We start from the raw sequence: 22,895 nt of genomic DNA on the forward strand, positions 1-22,895 counted from the left end.
GTTTTGGAAGAATTGTTACAAGGTTGAAGTGTTGAGTGCTAATGATCGCATAATTGACCTGAAAGTGAAGATAGGGTCAATGATGTTTTTCCTCACTTGTGTCTATGGCGATCCGGTGAAAGCTCTTAGGCATTTGGTATGGGAACAACTCTCTGGAATTGGCATTGGTAGAAATGAAGCTTGGGTAGTGCTTGGTGATTTCAATGAATTGATGACCAATACCGAAAAAATGGGAGGACCTCTCCGCAATGAATCATCTTTCTGGGATTTTCGGAATATGGCTGGGAATTGCAAATTGGCAGAGATAAGAAGCTCTGGAAATTGCCTTTCATGGGCAGGATGGCGAGATAAAATATGGATTCAATGTCGTCTTGACCGGAGTTTCGGTAATGACGAATGGTTTCAACTATTCCCAAGAGCTCATATGGAATATCTCGATATGTGGGCATCCGATCATCGACCAATTTTGATTACCTTTGCTTTGGAGGAAAGTGTTAATGCCAAAGGAAGGTTTTGTTTTGATAAGCGGTGGTTATCGAAACCAGGAATTGTTGATGTAGTGAAAAAAGGATGGTGTGGTGGACAACAAGATATGGAGATCTCTTTGGCAGAGCGTATAGGAAGATGTAGATCAGAATTATCTCGTTGGAAAAGATCATCAAATACCAACTCTGAGATGAGGATGGTGAAGTTAAAAGAGACTCTTGAGAAGGAAGTTTCTAAAATGTATCCAGACCCCAACGTAATGCAGAGAACAAAGAATGAGTTAGCTATGGCTTATAAGGAGGAAGAGATGTTCTGGAAACATTGTAGCAGAGAACAGTGGCTTGATTCAGGTGACAGAAACACCCGTTATTTTCATAATTGTGTGAAGAGTAGAAAAGTAAAAAATAGGATATTGATGCTTGTGGATGAAAAGGGACATGAGCAGTTTTCAGAAGGATCCAAAGGACAGATCGCCGTAGACTATTTCCGAGAGCTATTCAGCAGCTCAAAACCTCAAGATTTTGATTCCCTTCTTGAAGGCTTTGAAGCGAAGATAACACCATCTATGAATGAAGCGTTAACAGCTCCAGTTTTAGAGACGGAGATAAAACTAGCAGTCTTTAACATTAAAGGAAGTAGAGCCCCAGGAGCAGATGGCTTAACCAGTGATTTCTATCAGCATTTTTGGAGTATAGTGGGGCCAAGTATAACGGCAGAAATCCAAAAATTCTTTAGCTCCTTCTCCTTTCCAATAGAATGGAATTATACCCAATTATGTTTAATACCGAAAGTGAAGAACCCATCAAGAATGTCAGAGATGCGGCCTATAAGTTTATGCTCAGTGCATTACAAGATTATCTCCAAGATCATGTGTGAGAGGCTTAAGAAGATTCTTCCTTTGATCATATCAGATACACAGGGAGCTTTTGTATCAGGGCGTGTAATTACTGATAATATCATCATCGCTCATGAATTGATACATGCTTTGCGGACTAATGATGCAGTTTCTAAGGAGTTTATGGCAATTAAGACTCATATGTCCAAAGCATACGACAGAGTTGAATGGTGCTTTCTGGAGAGACTAATGGAGAAAATGGGATTTGATCATCGATGGATAAAGTGGATTAGTTACTGCATTAGATCAGTTACTTACACGGTCTTGTTAAATGAGAAATCTCATGGATATATTAAGCCGGAACGCGGCCTTCGACAAGGAGATCCTCTATCTTCGTTTTTGTTTATTCTATGTGCAGAAGCTTTAGTGAATGTGCTAAATAAGGCTGAAGCAAGTGGTAGGCTAAACAGAATAAAGTTTGTTGATTCTGGCCCGTCAATTCACCATCTTCTTTTCGTCGATGATAGTCTTCTCCTTTGCAAAGCCTCAGCGAATGAGGGATCAGAGATCATGCAATGTTTGAAACTGTATGGGGAAGCCTCTGGTCAAGTCATCAACAACTCTAAGTCTTCTATTATTTTCGGGTCTAAGGTAGAGGAGGTAATAAAACCGGTGGTTAAAAGGATTCTTGGAATTGAAAAAGAGGGGGGAGAAGGATCATATTTGGGACTTCCTGAGTGTTTCAATGGATCCAAAAGGAAACTCTTAAATTCAAGAGAAGCTTCAATCCCGTCTTCATGGATGGTTTGCGAAATCCTTATCACAAGGTGGTAAAGAAGTACTGTTAAAATCGATAGCCTTGGCACTACCTGTATATGCAATGTCATGCTTTCAATTACCGCAAGATCTGTGCAAAAAGCTCACAAGTGTCATGACAGAATTCTGGTGGAGCAGTGGAAATGATCGAAATAAAATACCTTGGGTAGCTTGGAAGAAACTATGCAGGAAAAAAGAAGACGGAGGCCTGGGATTTCATGATATTTTCAGATTCAATCAAGCACTTTTATGCAAACAAGCTTGGAGACTTTTGGACCAGCCGCAATCGCTTCTAGCGAGGATCCTAAAGAGCCGTTATTTTAAAAACAAACCCTTCTTGGATTGTGGAGTAGGCACCAGACCATCGTATGGGTGGAGAAGCATAATCCATGGTCGAGAGTTACTGAAAAGAGGCTTGAGGAAGTCTATAGGAAATGGACAGAATACATGGGTATGGATAGAAAATTGGATCCCTAATGACTCTCCGAGACCGCCGATAAGCTTGCAACGGAATAGGGACGTTATGCTAAGAGTATCAGATCTGTTGGATCGTAATATGGGACAATGGGACGAAGATAGAGTGAGACATTTGTTTATTCAGAAAGATGCTGACTATATTCTCTCTCTGAGAGTGTCAACAGACCTCCATGATACATACGTTTGGAGCTTCTCAAAGAATGGTCTATACAATTCTCAAAGTGGTTATAAACTATTAGAAGCACTTCCAGAGAATCAAGATTTTCCAGTCACTCCTCTTCCACCAATTGAGAAGAATTTATGGTCACAGTTATGGAAAGTCCAAACCATGCCTAAGATACGACATTTCATGTGGAAGGCTCTAGCAGGAGCATTAGCAGTTTCAGACAGATTGCAATCGAGAGGTATCCACATTGGCCTAACTTGTAAAATTTGTGGAAAGGAAACTGAAACCATATGTCATGTTCTCTTCCACTGTCCTGTGGCAAAACAATCTTGGGACCTCTCTAATATCCCTGGCCCGCGGATGGGTTTCTCTAAGAACTCAGTTTTTCTAAACCTTTTTCACCTTCTTAACCATGATGGAAGACGTAACAGTCTCACCAATAAAACACAAGTTTTTCCTTGGCTTTTGTGGCATATATGGAAGTCTAGAAACTCGTTTGTGTTTGAAGGGAAGAGCTATAATGCTAACAGTATTATGGTAAAAGCCCGTGAGGATGCAGAGACGTGGATGGCTGCCAACAAATCAGATGCAACTACAACAAATAAATCCTTCCTCACAGCTTCTCATACCCATCATACTTGGAGATGCCCGATGTTTAGTTTTGGGAAGTGTAACATTGGATGCTCTTGGATTAAACAAGAGATGAACTGTGGGGCCGCTTGGGATCTTCGTGATCATTCAGGTAAACCTTTGTTCCATAGTCGTCGTTCATATTCGAAAATTACAACAGGTTTTGAAGCAGATCTCTTGAGCCTACTCTGGGCAGTAGAAAGCTTAAGTAACCTTAGACAAAACAAGATCATCTTTGAGATATCATCCCAAAAAGTTGTGGAAGCAGTACGATATCACATAGATACCCTCTCTTTCGACACTTGATTTCAGACATTAGAAGATTCTTGGATGTCTTTGAGTTTTCAGTTGTAGTTATAGCTGCAAATGAATGTAATCGGGTGGCTAAAGAAATCGCAACAAGTGTCACGAGAGATCATCGGTACCAATCTTACATTGCACGGGAGGGGCCAATGTGGCTTCAAGAAATCATCACAGAGGAATCTAAGCTTTTGGTTTGAGATTTTTCTTCGGGCACTTCGTGCCTTTATGTTTTATGTGCTTTGCTGCAGTCCTACTGGACTTGTTTCTTTGTTTTATCAGTCCACTTATTTTATGTTTTTCAGTTAGAACCAATAATGGTCTTATGTTTTTTTATCTTTAACTATAGTCTGTAATTGAGTTTTGCTGGTTTTGTATAAGTTTATAGCCGTGCCTGTTTCTTGGGTCTTTCGTCTTGCCTTTTAGTGTGGGCGTGTAATGTTTCTCGCTTTCTTGTGAAATATCAATAAACAGTGTTAAAAAAAGAGTCTTGTAACTATTAAAATTCCAATCTTTAACAACAAAGAAAAGCTATTAATATTCCAAATCCCTGCATATAATAATGGTCCAATAATAATTTGCAATATGGGCTTAATTCATAAAATATTATTAATAATTTAAAAGAGAAATAAAGTGGTCTATATTTCAAATTAATGTGTAACATGTGTTGGATCTCAATGAGCCAGTCAAGATTCATAATAAAGTCTTTATTAAGCACAGCTGGAGGTTTCTTACTTGGATCTGCTCTCTCAAATCCGCCGTCTCTAGCCACCGCGTTTTCTTCCTCCTCCTCCTCCTCCGCCGCCGTCGAAATGGAAACTCACAAAACCAAGGTTTGCATCGTCGGAAGTGGTCCAGCAGCACACACGGCGGCGATCTATGCATCTAGAGCGGAGCTTAAGCCTCTTCTCTTCGAAGGATGGATGGCTAACGATATCGCTCCCGGCGGTCAATTAACAACAACCACCGACGTCGAGAACTTCCCTGGGTTCCCTGAAGGTATCCTCGGTGCTGAGATCGTTGAGAAATTCAGAAAACAATCGGAGAGATTCGGTACTAAGATCTTCACTGAAACGGTTAACAAAGTTGATTTCTCATCGAAACCGTTTAAGCTATTCACTGATTCGAGAACTGTTCTCGCTGATTCTGTAATCATTTCTACTGGAGCTGTTGCTAAACGTCTTAGCTTCACTGGATCTGGTGAAGGTAACGGTGGTTTTTGGAATCGTGGTATCTCCGCTTGTGCTGTTTGCGACGGAGCTGCTCCGATTTTTAGGAATAAGCCTTTGGTTGTTATTGGTGGTGGTGATTCGGCTATGGAGGAAGCGAATTTTCTGACTAAGTATGGATCTAAGGTTTATATAATCCATAGAAGGGATACATTTAGGGCGTCTAAGATTATGCAGCAGAGAGCTTTGTCTAACCCTAAGATTGAAGTGATTTGGAACTCTGCAGTGGTGGAGGCTTATGGAGATGATAATGGCAAAGGTGTTCTTGGAGGATTGAAGGTGAAGAATGTTGTTACTGGAGTGGTTTCTGATTTGAAGGTGTCTGGATTGTTCTTTGCTATTGGTCATGAGCCAGCTACGAAGTTTTTGGATGGGCAGCTTGAGCTTGATGAAGATGGTTATGTTGTGACTAAGCCTGGTACTACTAAGACGAGTGTGGTTGGTGTATTTGCTGCTGGAGATGTTCAAGACAAGAAGTATAGACAGGCTATCACTGCTGCAGGAACTGGTTCGTTCTCTCTACTTAGTCTTTTTCATTTCTGCACAATGAGTTAGCTCTTTGAAACCATGCTTAAATCGTACCATGTAGTATCTGATATGTGCTTGTTTCGTAATAGCATAATTCTATTAGGGACCATTAGGTATATCGTTAAGTGAACAATTGTTTATTGGTTTAGGATAATTTTTTGATTGATCTGTTCAAAAGTAGCCGGGGTTTTGAAAGTTGTTAGCTTTTAATGATGAAGCCCTTTCATGTTCTTTAAGTGGCTGGCTTTGTATATCATTTGATTTGCTTAACAAAGTTGTTGAGGCATGCTTTTGTTGGATTTGTGTTTGCTATAGAGTGGTCATATGTTTGATTGATCTGTTCAAGAGGAGTCAGGTCTTTGAAAGCCATTAGCTTCTTATGATTGACCCCTTTTATGTTCTACAAGTCCCTTGTTTTGTATATCTTGTGATTCACTTAACAAAGTAGTTGAGGCATGCTTTTGTTGGATATGTGTTGGTCATTCTGATACGCTTTAAAAGACTAGTATTGGTCATTACTAACTAGGAGTCTTGATAGCCCAAAGGAAATTAAACTGTGTCATGTATCATTATAAGATCTGTTACCTAAATGTTCTCTTGTTACAAGAAAAAGCCAACATATTTAGCTATTTCATGTATCGTTCGTGAGGTCTGCTATCTAAATGTTCTCTTGCTAAAGAAAAAACTGACTAGTAGTGGTCTTTGAAAACTGCTGATGACTAAGCTCAAATCAGATTGTACTCGCCAGTCTAAAATGATTGCGTGTTTACGTCAAACCCATTTTACAAAACCTTTCTAGATGTTTCTCATCTTTTTTTTGGTTTCATGAATCAAAAATTCAACTTTCATAAACAATTTTATGGATGGTGCAGGGTGCATGGCGGCTTTGGACGCAGAGCATTACTTACAAGAGATTGGATCTCAGGAGGGTAAGAGTGATTAGAGAAGCTGTAGGAGAAGGATCCATTCAATATAAATTGCTCTCTCTCCCCTTATTTGCTTTGTCATTTTTTAAAACCAATAAAGAATCAGATTAATCTCATAAAGACAAATCTGAATAGAATTTTGTTATTTGCAGTTGGATTTTGTGCCAAGTTGTAAACTCTTTAGTTGTCACAGCTTCCACCAAATTCATGGTCTTTTAAGATTTGTTCCTCAGGTGAGAGGACTTTTATATTTATCTTGATTGTGGAATCACGATTTAAATTGAAGCAATGGATTGGAGTTTCTAGAGCTCAAGAGAATTATGAAACATTGGTTACATCTTAACCACTATCAATATTTCAATATTTTCCAAATAATCAAAAACATGTACCATTAGCAGTTATGTAGTAGTCAAATGTCTTAATATGTAATTAATTTTGCTAATGTAACTTCCATTGATTAAATGAGATGAGTTACAAAACTGAACTACATTTTTCTTTTCATTTTTGTCAACACTCGACTACTATACCAGTGGCTTTAATGAATCTTTCATCTCATAAGTCAGACGAAAACCAAATTCTTTATCTAACACTATAACTTACGTTATACACTTACTTAGTAATTAAAGAAACACTAACATAAGTTTGATTCTCTCTACGTTAGTATCTTCTTTGTTTCCTACCTCTGCCTTCCTTCACTCATGATCAAAAGAAGCAGGTGTCGAAGATCGTTGTTATGTTTTTTGGTGTTCCACGGCGGAGCTACAGCTACCGGAGCTCCCTCTGGCGGGAAACAGCTCTCTCAGACGCCCACTTGGGCGGTCGCCGTAGTCTGCACCTTCCTCATCCTAATTTCCCATCTCCTTGAAAAGGGTCTTCAAAGACTCGCTGACGTCTGCTTTCTTCTTCTTCTTCTTCCTTTTCTTACAAGTGTTGTTGTTCAAAATATTCAATGTCTGAAACATCTTTAATTGTTTCTTCTCAGTGGCTATGGAAGAAGCATAAAAACTCTCTCCTTGAAGCCTTAGAGAAAATTAAAGCTGGTAAAGTAAACATATATAGCCTTGATTGTCTTAAAAGCTTTTTTATTTGGTTTTTGAAATGGTGATTGATTCTACAGAGCTGATGATCCTTGGATTCATTTCTTTATTACTCACTTTTGGAGAAACATATATTCTCAAGATCTGTGTTTCTCGAAAGGCTGCTCTCTCTATGTTACCTTGTTCATCTGAAGACACAGAGCTTTTCCAGAAACTTGCTCCATCTCTTAGCAGACATCTTTTGGCTGCTGGTGATATATCTGTGAATTGCAAACAAGGATCTGAGCCACTTATAACATTGAAAGGCTTGCACCAACTTCACATCTTGTTGTTCTTCTTGGCGGTTTTTCATGTCCTCTATAGTTTAATCACTATGATGCTTAGCAGGCTCAAGGTACCATAAATTCTAGTTTTGATTAAAACTGTGTTTGATATAGTGAATAAATGCTTCATTTTGTGTTGGCAGATACGTGGATGGAAAAAGTGGGAGCAAGAGACATTATCTCATGACTATGAGTTTTCTATTGGTACTTTGTTCATCAGATTCTGTTTTTAAGCCCTCAAGTTTTATTCTTTTAAATACTCACTTTTCTTTGTGGTTCAGATCATTCAAGACTTAGGCTCACTCATGAGACTTCTTTTGTGAGAGAACATACAAGTTTCTGGACAACAATTCCTTTCTTCTTTTACGTCGTAAAGAAACCATTTCTCTCCTTCTTCATCTCTTCCAAAATGCATCAAAACGTTCTTGAATTGATTTATTCTATGCTCTTTGGTTACAGGGATGCTTCTTTAGGCAGTTCTTTGTATCCGTGGAAAGAACCGACTACTTGACTCTGCGCCACGGATTCATCTCTGTGAGTTTTATAATCTTGCATCTTTCCATTTCCTTCTCTCACAATCTTGATATGTGATTCTAATAGTGTTCTGATTCAGGCCCATTTAGCCCCGGGAAGAAAGTTCAACTTCCAGAGATATATCAAAAGATCTCTCGAGGATGATTTCAAGTTGGTAGTTGGAATAAGGTTACAACACAATCAAATAATCAAATGCAAATGACATATCTCTGAACCTTATATAACGGTTTTTAACATATTGTTTGCTCTGCAGTCCAGTTCTTTGGGCATCATTTGTGATCTTCTTGCTGTTTAATGTTAATGGTGAGTTAAATATCTATCCTTAATCTCAAATTCAATTAATATACTGAGATATTTCTATTCAACTCCCAGGCTGGAGAACATTGTTTTGGGCATCGATACCTCCCCTGCTCGTAAGACAATCTATCTCTCTCTTATATACACAGCGTTTTGGAAGTTTCTTGATGAACAAGAAGTATTTTTGCAGATAATCCTAGCTGTTGGCACAAAGCTTCAAGCGATTATGGCAACAATGGCGCTAGAAATCGTAGAGACACATGCAATAGTTCAAGGGATGCCTCTAGTGCAAGGTTCAGATCAATACTTTTGGTTCGATTGTCCTCAATTGCTTCTTCATCTTATCCACTTTGCCTTGTTTCAGGTAATAACACTCTGAAAACATCTTCTTCTTGATTTCATCTTGAACTAACATGTTTTTGTAGATTCTGTCTTCTTCTAATAATGTTTCTCTCTAACTGGTAATTTATCTCCTCTGTGTTATGCAGAATGCTTTCCAGATAACACACTTCTTCTGGATATGGGTAAAAAAACAAAGAAACATCTCTTCTTAGGTTCATTATTTTGGAATATTATTACTTAGTAACATATAAATATTTGGCATTTGCAGTATTCTTTTGGATTAAAATCATGCTTCCATAAAGATTTCAATCTTGTAGTCATCAAACTCTTTCTATGGTAAAAAGCTTATTCAAAAATCTTACTTATGTTTCTAATTATTATTAGGGAGGAAAAAGTAATTAAAAAATGTGAGAATGTGTGTATGTATGTGCAGCCTAGGAGCTTTAATCTTATGCAGCTACATCACTCTCCCGTTGTACGCCCTAGTTACTCAGGTAATTAACTTGTATACAACAGTTTTCGATCGATATTCTAGCCAAATGGGTCTCTTGAAGGAAAGAAAATAGAGAAATGATGAAATGGTGTGTGGAGCAGATGGGTTCACACATGAAGAAAGCAGTGTTTGATGAGCAAATGGCAAAGGCATTGAAGAAGTGGCACAAAGACATCAAACTGAAGAAAGGCAAAGCGAGGAAGCTCCCGAGCAAGACACTTGGTGTTTCAGAGAGTTTCAGCCTCTCTTCCTCTTCCTCCGCAACTACTCTTCACCGTTCCAAGACCACTGGTCACTCTTCTAACATGATATACTACAAACAAGAAGATGAAGAAGACGAAATGTCTGATCTTGAAGCTGGAGCAGAGGATGCTATTGACAGGATTCAACAACAACAGATGGAATTCCACCACTCTTAGCTGTTTTCTTCTGTTGTTACTTCAAAGTTCAAATGAAAGTTTCATTCGGGTCGGGTTTTTCGGGTTTTTCGGGTTCGGGTTTTTCGAGTATTCGGGTCGGGTTTTTCGCGTTCGGATATTCGGGTCGGGTTCGGGTTCGGGTTTTTCGGGTTTAGAAAACTAAGACCCGTTCGGGTATTTTAAAACTTCGGGTTCGGGTCGGGTTCGGATCGGGTATTTCGGGTTCGGATTCGGGTCTACCCAAAGTATCCAAATATTAGAAATTTTGTATCCGATTCTATGCAAAGTATTGAAAAATCCTCAAAAAATCTATAAAACCCAAGTATTTTAACTCGAATCTAACTCAAAGTAGCTAAAACACCCGAAAATATCTTAACATCCGAATAATTTAGGCACTTACGTTATTACAAGTATAATATTACTAATATATTATAACTATGTACTTATGTTTTGGGTATGTTCGGGTACTTGTTCGGGTTCGAGTTCGGGTTCGGGTTTTCGGGTTGTGAAGTTTAGAACCCGTTCGGATATTTTAAAACTTCGGGTTCGGGTTCGGGTCGGATTTTTTGGGTCGGGTTCGGTTCGGTTCTTCGGGTTCGGGTATTATGCCCGAGCCTAAATGAAACGATGCTGTTTACTAATTACTTAGTCAGAAAACAATTGTCGCGGGAAAAAGTAGTATATGTTCTTTTAAAACCTCTTGTTGTGTACAATTTCCCTTAATTTAACTAGGTTATAAGACGCCGCGTAATCGCAGAAAAATTCATTTTCAACAAAATATTATATAGAAAATATTTGTTTGATTGCATTTATGTATTAAATTATTGTGATAATGAATTCAAATGTTTAAAATATTATGTAAATTTTACGAAATTTTTACTCGTATGTTATATCCGTTATAAATATATATATAAACTTGATAATTAATTTACTGATAATTGTCTATATTAATTATTGTTCGGTTAATTGACGCACATGCTAGTAGACAATATATTAATTACTCATTTCTAATAGACATTTTTTTTTTGTCAACAACGTTATTTGATTGACTCACAAAAGCTAATGATGAAGAATATCTATATATACATTTTTGGATGACTTTTAGCAAATAAATCCTGGAGTTGGAATGTATTTACAAAGAATGCTATTGGTTGGGTGGGTTTTTTTTAAAAAACGAGTGACCGGGTTTCAATTTCGGATACTTCCGAAATTTCCTCTTACAACATTAAATCAAAATTGACATTAATTAGTTTGTAAATCTCGATTATTAGTTGTGAATCCCAACTGAACTCCCTCAAAAATATTCCTAATAGCGAACGTGATCTTGAAAATATTGGGCATAGAAACTAATAAGTACACTAACATTCTTTCTTAGTAGCATATTCCTTATCTAAATACTAAATCTTTTATTTTAATTCTAATCAAAATACATGTAATCTAAATTCAATCAAGATTTTCTCCATTTGCTAGCTATAGAGATCGAGAAAATAAAGGATATAATAAATAATTACTACACTAACACTCCTTATTAGTAGCATATTCCTTATCTAAATAGTAAATCATTTGTATTACTTAATATAGTTGATATTTCGGAGATTTTATGCTTGCTTACCAATTTTCTCTAGATTCGCAATCACACCTAACCTTGACATCAAGTGTCTCTATATATAGCCTGTCAATGAATGTAGAAAAGTCATTAGAGTATACGCAATTTGCGTTTACCAATCCACAAATCATCAGATCTCTATAAAGGATGACAAGAGCCGTCGATGACTTGAAGCTCTCCAGCGGGTAAACATGGCAACAGAGCAGCTTCCAAAGCCGTTACGCAAGCCATAATGTCCTCTATTTCATCAGTCTGATTGATCGACGACATCTCCGGTGCTGCAATACCTGGCGGACGGTTAGGCGGGAGGCGGCGACGGTTAAGGGTCAAAATATGGCGGCGGCTTTTGCTGACGATCTCGATCTCTCTTTCTCTCTGCTTATTTACTTGATCGTCACCACAATTTTTCAATTATATGGTGTAATCTCATAATCGAAAACTCTAGGAGAAGAAAATGTTAAGATATGGGAGATTGAAGATGATTTTGTCTCTGTTTATTTTTTCCAAAGAAGAATGAAGATAATCTATGACCTTTAATTACCAAATATACGACCACTTTGTCTTTCTAAAATTTTTAATATTTTTTTATATATTTAATTTTAGTTTTGTTGTATTTCGTTTTGCTTTGACAAATTAGTTGTTCAAATAAAATTCTAATATTTGCCTTGATTATTAAAAAAAACTTTTTGCCTTTGGGATAGTAACTTAATAACATGTATTTCATTAGTAAAAAATATTTACCCATAATTCATAACTATAATTCATAATCTACACTAAACTTAGATTTTAGTTGGTTTTAATTATAACTACATAGTAAACAACATCTGTATATTATTACTTTATCATAATAAAAACATTACAAATTTATGTTTTTAAAGCAAACTTTTAAATTGATTCGAATTATATGTTTTTAAAATAAAAATATTAATTCAAAAGAAATATAACAAAATGATGTTTAATTTCACGGGACGGAGTTATATGGTGGAACGGGTTTGGATCGATATTAATCGGGACGGTATACTATGGATGAAATCCTAGAATTAACAATCAAATACAATTATATAATCTTAAACACTAAATAAAACATACAATATTAACAAAACAAATACAACTTAAAATTAAAAAAATTAGTTATAAAAAAATCGATCAGAGGTGTACCGCCGGATATAAATAGTATAGGATATACATATATAAATACATTTAGTCAAACAAAACTATAGATTATATCTATAGATAATCTTCAAAAAAAATAATTGTCAAACTTTTTTTTTAGTATTACGTCCCGCGGTGTACCGCGGGTTAAAATCTAGTTGTTTACATATATGATAATATGCGGTTATACGAACATTTCGTGTCTAATTTAGATGATAATAAACTGTTATAAACTTATAATATATATAACTTACAATAAATAAATGTATGTAAAACTATGCGAAAAACCGTTGTAAAAGACTATATGTAAAAGATTACAAAAGTAATTGTTACGATAAAGAGCGGGATCCTCCAAACCATCTTTGAGATTGTTCGTGAAAGATGCAATCTTTTGTAATAGACAGTTACATAGACGCAAGTCAAAAGTCACACAACTCACAACTTATCAAAGCAAAGATTATGATTAAAAAACAAAACAAAAAAAAATTAAAAATATGCAACTCAACTTATATATTGAAACAAAGAGTTACGATAAAAAAAAATTAAATTAAAAAAATGTGCAACTCAAAATATGCAATTCACCTATGATAAGATGATATATTTCACCGAAGAAGAAGTCAAGCGAGCCTTATTCTCCTTGAATCCGACTAAGGCCCCAGATACGGACGGGATGACTGCTCTTTTTTTCCAACGGTTTTGGGAAGTCATAAAAGGCGATCTCACCAATATCGTCAAGAATTTCTTTAGCTCCGGAATTTTTGACGGGAAGCTGAACGAGACAAATATTTGTCTTATCCCTAAAAGGGAGAGACCGCGCGAAATGTCAGGTTTTCGTCCTATTAGTTTATGTAATGTAAGCTATAAGGTCATTTCGAAAATCTTGAGCCTACGGCTAAAGAGATTTCTTCCGGAGTTAATATCCGAGACGCAATCTGCATTCGTTGCAGGGAGATTAATCATTGATAATATCCTAATCGCGCAAGAAAACTTCCATGCTCTCCGTTCCAATCCGGCAAATCGAAAGAAACTTATGGCACTAAAAACGGATATGAGTAAGGCATACGATAGGGTGGAATGGGGGTTCCTTCGAACCTTGATGGAAAAGATGGGATTCAACCTTCGTTGGATAGATTGGATAATGCAATGCATTACCTCAGTTTCATATCGGATTTTAATTAATGGCGATCCAAAAGGCCGGATTAGACCATCTCGAGGCATTCCTCAAGGAGACCCAATTTCTCCGTACATATTTATCTTGTGTACGGAAGCACTTATCGCTCAGATCAGAAAGGCTGAAAGGGAAGGCAAAATTCAGGGGCTTCGAATTTCTCATGCGAGCCCTCGTGTTTCACATCTTCTGTTTGCTGATGATAGCTTATTCTTCTGTCAGGCCAATGCCGACCAGAGTAAGGAAGTTATTGACATCATCCGCTCTTATGGCGGGGCATCTGGACAAGAGGTTAATCTGAATAAATCATCCATTATGTTCGGTAACGAGGTCCCACCCCCCCCCCCACCCCCCGCCCCGTCCGGTAGGAAATCAAAACAATTCTTGGGATTTCACGTGAAGGCGGGATGTGAACTTATTTATGCCTCCCTGAAAAAATCCATGGATCAAAAGCTCAGGTCTTCACGTTTGTAAGGGATAGACTACAAACTAGAGTAAACTCGTGGTCGTCAAAATTCCTCTCTAAAGGCGGAAAAGAAGTCCTAATTTAATCACAAGCACAAGCTCTTATGACATATGTTATGTCGTGCTTCCTACTGCAAAAAGCAATATGTTCTAAACTTACTAGCGCAATTTTCAACTTTTGGTGGAGTAATAAAGCCGAGAGTCGAGGAATACACTGGATAGCTTGGGACCAAATTTGCACCCAACTATCAGAAGGAGGGCTAGGATTTAGGTCCTTGGAAGATTTTAATCTCGCACTTTTGGTGAAACAATTGTGGAGATTATTACGATTTCCAGACTCCCTCCTTAGTAGGGTTCTTAAAGGACGTTACTTCCGGTATTCTAGTCCACTAGAGATCACCGTCTCCAATCGACCGTCGTATGGTTGGAGAAGCATGTTGGCCGCCAAGGACGTTCTTCGATATGGAATCCGCAAGACCATTGGCTCGGGCTTCGGTACCTACATTTGGACTGACCCATGGATACCAGATACTCCAGCACGCCCACCTAAGGGGTTAACAGTGGAAAGAGACCCTTTGGCTTGCGTCAATACCTTGATTGACTTTGGCTCTAAACAGTGGAAGATGGATCGTCTCCGGGAATTGTTTCCCTCGGAGGAAATTACCCTCATATTAGGGATTAAACCGAGTCGTATTGTCTCGAGTGATGGTTATTGTTGGACAATGACAAAGTCTGGTAATTATACCGTCAAATCTGGATATGAGGTCGTGAGAAGTATTTCTCGCCCTGTTTGCGACCACCCTTCTCAGGGACCTAGTGTTACAACACTAAAGGCGCAAGCTTGGAAATTAAAAACTACGCAAAAATTAAAGCATTTCGTGTGGCAATGTGTTACTGGTTGTTTGGCTTCAAGCCAACGGCTATTTTATCGCCATATTGGTAGAGATAAAGGATGTTCAAGATGTGGTGTAGAAGAAGAATCAATCAACCACTTGCTAGACAAGTCTGGGCTCTCTCCAACATCCCATCTTCCCCAGCGTTGTTTCCCTCGGCGTCGCTCTACAATAACTTAGATTATCTGTATTGGCGGGGTAAAGAGGCGGGTGCGGATGAAGGGAGCCTAAGAGTATTCCCATGGATTATGTGGTATATTTGGAAGGCACGCAATCGAAAGATTTTCGAGAATTTGAGCATACCACCTCAAGAAACACTAGATCTTGCAACTCAAGAGGAAGGCGCGTGGAGGCGAGCAAATCAGCCTAGTTGGTTCTTAGTACGCACGAGTCGTCATCCCCAGAGGACAGACCGGTATGCTCCATTGATGGGTCTTGGCTCGGGACGGAGACTAGAAGTGGACACGGGTGGCTTGTTTTCCAGGGCGGGCGACTGCTACACTTAGGCTTAAAAGGCTCGCGTAGAAGTCTTTCTCCCCTTCATGCAGAGCTGGATACTCTTATATGGACGATGAAGTGCTTATTGGCGATCCCATTGACGAGTATCCTCATTCAGACGGATTGTTCTGACCTATTGGCTATGACCTGTGCTGTGCTCCGGAAGAGTGACCTACGTTTTCTACAGAATTGAAAGACTTTACATATTACAGGGATCGTTTTACTACTTTCATTCTTAAGCATATCCCTCGTAGTGGTAATACCTCCGCCGACTATCTTGCGAAATGTGCAAGAAATCGCGGGTTTTGTTTTTCCCATGTAAGTTCGACGGTACTTGATTGGCTCTCTCTAGAAGAGAGTTTTATTCCGTGAATTAATATATGGTGTTTGATTGGCAAAAAAAAAAAAGATGATATATTTATGAAAATGTGCAAAACGTAGAGCTACAAATAAAGTGATACAAATACTTTAGAATGAAACCATTATGTTAAAGAAACAAAAGTTTTCAAAAACACTTTATAGGATTGTAAAAAAAAAAAAAAATTACGTTAAAACTATACAACCGTCATAAGTGAAAAATTATAAAGACATGATTATCCTAAATATTTGACCTCCTTGAATGAATCGAAACATGAGAATTTATGGTCGAAAACATGTGGAGAAGATAAAATTAGAAAGCCAAGTTTAAAGCATCAAAGATGAGGAGAAAATGTAGTTATTCATTTAATGTTTTTAAGGAAATTAAAATGTGAAGATGGTAAGCCTATTTTTCATCATATGGAGGTGTTGTTGAATGCACATAGTGGTGCAAGTTTAAATATTTATTTGCTAGTATGTTAGATTATATTCGTATGTCATGATAGTTTCATAATAGTTTGAAATAGCCTTTGAATGCTGCTTAGATTATATTTATTTGCGGCTGCTATCTGGAAAGATATTTTCTACAGATTAACTCCTGGTCATCGCCAAATCTGCACCTAGTCATAACCCCTCTCCTAGACTCGTTTTCGGACTCCACAAGCGCCTTCTACTCTCAGGAAAGTTGTTGCACAGGCCTTCGTTTACCACATATGGCGACAAAGGAATAACATTCTCCACAACAACCAAAAGGTCCCTCCTTCAACTATCTTCAAGAATATTGATATAGAGATCCGAAACACCATCTCTGGTACACGGTATAAGAAAAGATGGAGGAAGTTGATGCTTCTTTGGATTCGCTATCTCGGATTCTTTCTATCTCTTTCCCTTAAGTATTGTAATCTTGTTTTTTTTTTTTTTTTGCCAAGATTACTCTACCTTTAGGTAATATTCTTTGTATTACCTTCCATTTTATTTCTAATGATATCTATAAGTTAGCAGAAAAAAAAAAATAGCCATTGACAAGCTTTTACCTCATGAATCTTTGATATTGTTTTTTTTTATTTTTCTTGTCATACTGCACTTGTCTCTAAGATGTTGAAACTCGATTTTAAATGTCACTATGATAGTGTACAATATTTGTTGTATTTTTATTTTGTTGAATGTTAAATTTATTGAGCCACGTAACGAAAAAGAGTAACGAAAAAAGTTTAATGTACAAAAGGAACAAAGACGGAAACTCTAACACGATACAAAATGATAGTGTAGTGTACAGTTTAAGATGGTGAGTTTATTGAAATTGTTTATGTTTTATCTTATGCATATTTTCCATTACCTTGTGTTTAACAAATTTATGAACATTAGCATAAACATTTTATTAGTAGATATTATTGTATCTTATATTTCTAAAATCTTATGTTCTTGGTAGATTTTTGTTGAAATTTTTTCACATTTAACTTGTTTTGTTTCAAGTAGTTTGCTTATTTTTGCCCAAGAAAAAGTCATTCATTAGTTCAAAGGCTTTAAATCCGATGTTTTTATCGTTTGCGGTCGAAAATTCGACACCACCAACTTTATGAGCCAGTTATAGATTGTAAAGTGCCGATAGAATTTTTTTTTGTTAATAGACTTAACTATACAAAATGCGATACGACCAACTCAACAATCATCGTCTATAAATTGATAATAGATTAGAAAATATACATATGACACTAAAATGTTAATAGAAAAAATATAGATATAACGTAAGGTGCTTATGTGATAGTCCAAAATTTGCACACCGACTTACCAATTTCATGAACCGCTTATAGACTGTGAAGTGCAATAAAATTGTTTTTTCAGTGGATTTAACTACAGAAAACGCGAGACGACCAACTCCACAACCATCGCCTACGATTTGAAAATAGATTATAAAATCTACAAATGACAACATAATATTTATAGAGAAAAAATAGATATATATCCAATCAAGAAAACCTAAAAGAAATCCGAGTAAGATCTAATCGAAGGCAAAATCAAATCCTAGACTAAGGGTGTCAAAAACTAACAGAAACATTGCCGCCAAGCTCGCAGCCGAGCTTGTACCCTGTCGTCACTGAACAAGCCATCGGAACGGAAAATCGATTGATGAATCTAGAGATCGGAGGCGCTGGATGCGGAGAAAAGAAAGGATCGCCACCGGAGAAACGAACGAGGCGGGAAATGGATCGATGAATCTAGAGATCGGAGGCGGTGGATATGAGGCAAGGCTCACTTTATACAAGGGAAAAGGGCCTATCCCACTAAAGCCCATTAGTAAAATCACACGGCCCATATATGGCAAAAAGTTAACGGAACTAATAAGACTTTATCTTTTTCTAATGTAATAGTCCGCGCTTTGCGTTGCGCGGTCAAATCTGTGTAGCAAATTTCTTTTTTTTTCTCAAATAATTAGTAAATTGTTGCTATCTTTAATAATTAGTAACAAATTATGAGTGATCAATTACATATAACTCTATGATAAAAGTGTTTCAATCCAATCGGTGAATTCCTCTATTCACATAAGAAATGACAGATCGATGGAAATTGCTTTTAACCAACAAGAAGAAAAAACCAAAACCTACAGCCTTTTGTATAGAAATCAATACGATCTTTCCAACTAAAGTTGGTCAAGATGAGGAGCTAGACACGCATACACCCGGTGTTCCAATCAAATTTTTGATTCACTTGGAGATCACGTCTACTCGTTCGCTGACGAAACAGTTCACAATTATTTTGATATTTGCGATTGTGAAAAGTACTTAATGGATAGTTCCGATGAAGATGAGAAACCAAGACGAAGAAAGAAGAAGTTGTAGTGAGAGTTTAAGGCATTCACTTGTATATCTTGTAGTCACCCTCTTTCTCTTCATAGTGAAGGATGTGGATCGAAAGATCCTAACCGGACGTAGCGGTTAGTTAACACCGTGAACCGGGTGAACAAATGCTTGTGTGCTCCTCTTCTTCCTTTCCTCTGCTCTGTTATATTTCTTCTTCTTCTCCATATTTTGCTTGCTCTGTTTCCGTTTTGGTGTTGATGACATAAAGCTTGAGGCTTTGAGAGGTGTAAACCTCAACAGAAGTCTTCTCAACTGATTCTCAGAGAACGTTGTGTGTCAGAAAACCCGCAAGTTGGCTTACTCGGAGAAACCAGTGGAAGAATTTTTGAATACAATGTCTTGTATCCAAGCAGTTCCACTCCCACAACTCCTCATATAGAAGAAGTGAGGCTGAGCTACATGTTTGGTCCCCCAGCTAATTAAAGACCACCATCATAAGACTTTGAAGAAAATAACATCAAGCACTCATGGAAAATATGAAACCCGAACATAAAGAATCCAGACGGATCGATGAAGCAAGTCAGTGAAGCAGAGGCAACACTAAATTGGCAGTAAAAAAATGCAGCAACTCAAAATCACCTATTGAATCAAATTGACAAAAAGGTAACCATCATGGACATTTACATCTAAGACATAACCCAAAAGAAATTCATCCCTCCACCAAGAACTCCTCCACCTATCCACTATTGTTACCATAAACTCACCCATCATGTACCAAAAGGAGTCATAAGTAAAATCCCTCAGAGCCCAACTAAACTTCTTATAAAACCAACCCAAAACCCAGCCAATGCCTTATGACCTTTTCACACCTTATCCTACTTATACTCCACCTTACAAAGGACAACATAATATTTATAGAGAAAAAATAGATATATATCTATATATATATATATATATGAAAATCATTGAACATACTATGAGACACTATGTAATCTCTTCATGTTGTTTCTATGCTTTAACCGCAATTTTGTCGACAATGGTATCAAACTTTACGATGAATACAATATCTTTGTCTTCACCGTGTCAACCATCAATTTAATTCATCTTCTACCTCATAGATTGAACAAACGGTGATATGATCAAACAGGAATTGATGACGGATTCTCGGCCACCGTTTACAAAACACCAATTTACTTTCTCGTTTTGTTTGTTTAATCTTTGCAAGACTTGGTCCAACCTCATTAGAGTTAATATAATATATTATAAAAATAAAATAATCCACAACACTACATGATCATGTTTTCTTTTCTCCATTTTATATGATCCACCATATATAATACTTAACTATTGTTTACGTCGATCCTCTTGACATAAACAAAATTATCACTAACCTAAACAGAAAACGACACGAGAGATAGAGATAGTGACTAATAAACTAATATATATTTTGAATTATTTAAATGCAGTTAGAGAAGAAAGAGGCGACGAAGAAGAAAGAAGAAAAGAACTGACGAAGAAAGAATGAGAAGACGAAGAAGAAAGAGAAAACAAACAAACAAGATCCAATCTTTCACAGAGAAACTATGGAAACATGAATATTTTTGACAATCTTCTTCTTTCTTCTCCTTCCATCTCTCATTTCTGAGCAAGATTTGGTGATTTTGTAGAAAATGGATTTGGATTCCAAGGAGAAGGTTGTGGAAGAAATCATGAGAATTCACAGATCTCTTCCTTGTAGACCAGAGATCGAAGATGTAGAAACCGCAACTTCTCTGATACAAAACGTTGAAAAAGAAGATCGGGATCGCTTAGAAGCCATTGATAAACAGATGATTAAACCTTCCTCTGATGTTCCTAAAGAGCTTTTCAATGTGTTGAAGGAGATGAAGAAAAGTCTTGTTAATTTCCAAAGCAAAGAACAGAGAAGAGAAGCTACGAAAATTCTCGATCTGGAGTCTGTACACGTTGTGTTCGACGAATTGATTCAGAGAGCTTCTTTTTGCATTGCTTCTCCTAACGGCACCAGTACCACCTCTCTGCATCGGTCTCTTCCGGCACAAGAACCGGTTGTTTCTTCTCATGAGATTCTTGTGAAGTCAAAGGAAATTATCTCGCGTGATGATACGTTTGTGAAGAAAGCTAAATCTTCGTTTTATAGTGATGGGTTGTTAGCTCCTTGTAAGCCCCAGGTTTTGGATTCAACACTTCATCAGGCTAAGAACGTCACAGGTGAGTTCCATTGAAATGTCTTTGCTTTCCAATAGAATCATCATTATATGTGTAGTAGGCCATGAAATGTTTTGACTTTTCTGATGTTTTGAAGATTCATAGTGTTTTCATGTTGATTAGTTTGCTTTTGCCTATGGAATTTTATAACTGTAGTGGAATCATTATATGGGTAGGCCATGGAAAAACTGTTTGGACTTGAAATGTTTTAACTTTTTGATAGAATCTGAGGTTAAGATTCATATAGTGTTTTCAGGTGGTTTGTTTGCTTTTGTAAGTGCATTGGAATCATTATATGTGTTGGCCATGTAAGTTTTGGACTTTTTTGATAGAATATAAGCTTAAGATTCAGATGTGTTAGATTGTTTTCCAATGGAGTCTATTTGTCTCTAATTGCATTGTAATCATTATGTGTAGGCCATGATGGGGAGAAGTTGAGTCTCATAAAACTTGCTAGTTTGATTGAAGTATCGGCCAAGAAAGCTACTCCGGAGCTAAATCTGCAGCACAAGCTGATGGATCAGCTCGAATGGCTTCCGGAATCTTTAGGCAAGTTATCGAGTCTTGTTAGGCTAGATTTGTCTGAGAATTGCATCATGGTACTACCGGCAACCATAGGAGGGCTTTTGTCTTTGACGAGGCTTGATTTGCATTCGAATAGAATTGGTCAGCTCCCTGAGTCTATAGGAGATTTGCTAAACTTGATCAACCTGAATCTTAGTGGAAACCAATTATCATTTCTTCCATCAGCATTTAGTAGATTGATACATCTCGAGGAACTTGATTTGAGCTCTAACAGCCTCACCATTCTCCCTGAATATATCGGTTCTCTCGTGAGCCTAAAGAAGCTCGATGTTGAAACAAATAATATCGAAGAGATTCCGCATAGTATCTCTGGCTGTTCTTTCCTGAAAGAACTCCGTGCAGATTACAACCGACTTAAAGCTCTTCCAGAAGCTGTTGGGAAGTTATCTACCTTAGAGATTCTGACTGTCCGTTACAATAACATTCGGCAGTTACCCACAACAATGTCCTCCATGGCTAACCTCAAAGAGCTAGATGTGAGTTTCAACGAGCTTGAGTCAGTACCAGAGAGCTTATGTTATGCCAAAACACTTGTTAAGCTTAACATTGGGAACAATTTTGCCAACCTAAGATCACTCCCGGGGTTAATAGGCAACCTTGAGAAGCTAGAAGAGCTTGATATGAGCAATAACCAGATTCGTTTCCTTCCTTACTCTTTCAAAACGCTTTCACAGCTGCGTGTTCTTCACACAGAACAAAATCCACTTGAAGAGCTTCCAAGAGATATAACCCAAAAGGGGGCACAGGTTCTTTCTTATCTCAGTTATTTTTGTCCTTCTTCGACATATGTGTAGCTTATGGAGTTTGTCAGTTTGTGTCAGTCATGGATGATTAATCAATGCTCTTCGCTATCATCTCAGGCCGTGGTTCAATACATGAATGATCTCGTGGAGGCAAGAAACACCAAATCTCAAGGAACTAAGCCGAAAAAGAGCTGGGTTAACAGTATTTGCTTCTTCTGCAAGTCCTCCACCAACTAGAGAAAACAGAGCATCATGGAGATCCTCTAAACCACTCTGAACAAATCTGACCTTTTAATCTTCAGGTTGATTTCTTTCTTAGAGCTCTAAACAACATGTAATCCAAACCAAAAAAAAGCAGTTCCATTTCATGTTTCCGGCAGAACAGAAGAATCAGGACTGGATCCTAAGTTAAATGGAATTTGTGAATCTCAAAGTGATTCTATTCTTGTGTCTCTTGATGTAACTCATTTTTTGTTCTTTTGATGTTTAGTTCAGAATTAAATATGTTTAGTTCAAATAATAGCAACAAAATTTCATACAAGGACAAAGATATAGTCGTCCTATGT

General features: G+C 37.3%; 4 protein-coding genes and 1 long non-coding RNA gene across 6 annotated transcripts; 4 read left to right on the forward strand and 1 right to left on the reverse strand.

The window, feature by feature from the left end:
* The first annotated feature begins 2,693 nt into the window (after positions 1-2,693).
* Positions 2,694-3,910, forward strand: LOC110230160. Its single transcript, XM_021032164.1, has 2 exons — positions 2,694-3,522; positions 3,723-3,910. The coding sequence occupies exons 1-2, from the start codon at positions 2,694-2,696 to the stop codon at positions 3,908-3,910; spliced, it is 1,017 nt and encodes a 338-aa protein (XP_020887823.1).
* A 356-nt stretch (positions 3,911-4,266) lies between these two features.
* On the forward strand, positions 4,267-6,703 carry LOC9320123 (thioredoxin reductase 2). The gene is made up of 2 exons (XM_002884010.2): positions 4,267-5,447; positions 6,340-6,703. Exons 1-2 carry the CDS (start codon positions 4,364-4,366, stop codon positions 6,408-6,410), a joined length of 1,155 nt encoding a protein of 384 aa, XP_002884056.2. The 5' UTR covers positions 4,267-4,363; the 3' UTR covers positions 6,411-6,703.
* Positions 6,704-6,802: 99 nt separating this feature from the next.
* LOC9320124 (MLO-like protein 7) lies at positions 6,803-9,903 on the forward strand. 2 transcript variants are annotated; one of them, XM_021033602.1, is made up of 14 exons: positions 6,803-7,283; positions 7,376-7,433; positions 7,511-7,824; positions 7,897-7,957; positions 8,035-8,123; positions 8,213-8,287; positions 8,367-8,455; positions 8,541-8,590; positions 8,660-8,700; positions 8,775-8,948; positions 9,073-9,108; positions 9,195-9,262; positions 9,360-9,420; positions 9,521-9,903. In XM_021033602.1, the coding sequence occupies exons 1-14, from the start codon at positions 7,092-7,094 to the stop codon at positions 9,836-9,838; spliced, it is 1,626 nt and encodes a 541-aa protein (XP_020889261.1). In that variant the 5' UTR covers positions 6,803-7,091; the 3' UTR covers positions 9,839-9,903. The 2 variants fall into 2 exon arrangements, with proteins under 2 accessions (XP_020889261.1, XP_020889260.1); XM_021033601.1 differs by having other exon boundaries at positions 7,260-7,433.
* A 7,685-nt stretch (positions 9,904-17,588) lies between these two features.
* LOC110230473 lies at positions 17,589-18,324 on the reverse strand. Its single transcript, XR_002333580.1, has 2 exons — positions 18,026-18,324; positions 17,589-17,867 (listed from the first exon to the last, which is right to left on the reverse strand). It is a non-coding gene; the product is annotated as an uncharacterized LOC110230473 (long non-coding RNA).
* A 1,933-nt stretch (positions 18,325-20,257) lies between these two features.
* On the forward strand, positions 20,258-22,773 carry LOC9320125 (plant intracellular Ras-group-related LRR protein 5). The gene is made up of 3 exons (XM_021033600.1): positions 20,258-21,004; positions 21,419-22,332; positions 22,447-22,773. Exons 1-3 carry the CDS (start codon positions 20,446-20,448, stop codon positions 22,564-22,566), a joined length of 1,593 nt encoding a protein of 530 aa, XP_020889259.1. The 5' UTR covers positions 20,258-20,445; the 3' UTR covers positions 22,567-22,773.
* The last annotated feature ends 122 nt before the right edge of the window (positions 22,774-22,895 follow it).

This window comes from Arabidopsis lyrata (assembly GCF_000004255.2).
Source record: "Arabidopsis lyrata subsp. lyrata unplaced genomic scaffold ARALYscaffold_3, whole genome shotgun sequence".
Classification (NCBI taxonomy): domain Eukaryota; kingdom Viridiplantae; phylum Streptophyta; class Magnoliopsida; order Brassicales; family Brassicaceae; genus Arabidopsis; species Arabidopsis lyrata.

Bases quoted from the DNA above. Each gene is read 5' to 3' on its own strand.
- LOC9320125 (XM_021033600.1), top strand. From the start codon at position 20,446: ATGGATTTGGATTCCAAGGAGAAGGTTGTGGAAGAAATCATGAGAATT. The intron at 21,005-21,418 runs GTGAGTTCCATT...CATTATGTGTAG, and splicing joins TCAGGCTAAGAACGTCACAG to GCCATGATGGGGAGAAGTTG. The intron at 22,333-22,446 runs GTTCTTTCTTAT...CTATCATCTCAG, and splicing joins TAACCCAAAAGGGGGCACAG to GCCGTGGTTCAATACATGAA.
- LOC9320123 (XM_002884010.2), top strand. From the start codon at position 4,364: ATGTGTAACATGTGTTGGATCTCAATGAGCCAGTCAAGATTCATAATA. The intron at 5,448-6,339 runs GTTCGTTCTCTC...TGGATGGTGCAG, and splicing joins TATCACTGCTGCAGGAACTG to GGTGCATGGCGGCTTTGGAC.
- LOC110230160 (XM_021032164.1), top strand. From the start codon at position 2,694: ATGGGACAATGGGACGAAGATAGAGTGAGACATTTGTTTATTCAGAAA. The intron at 3,523-3,722 runs GTAAACCTTTGT...ACTTGATTTCAG, and splicing joins GGATCTTCGTGATCATTCAG to ACATTAGAAGATTCTTGGAT.
- LOC9320124 (XM_021033602.1), top strand. From the start codon at position 7,092: ATGATCAAAAGAAGCAGGTGTCGAAGATCGTTGTTATGTTTTTTGGTG. The intron at 8,456-8,540 runs GTTACAACACAA...TTTGCTCTGCAG, and splicing joins AAGTTGGTAGTTGGAATAAG to TCCAGTTCTTTGGGCATCAT. The intron at 8,701-8,774 runs GTAAGACAATCT...GTATTTTTGCAG, and splicing joins CATCGATACCTCCCCTGCTC to ATAATCCTAGCTGTTGGCAC.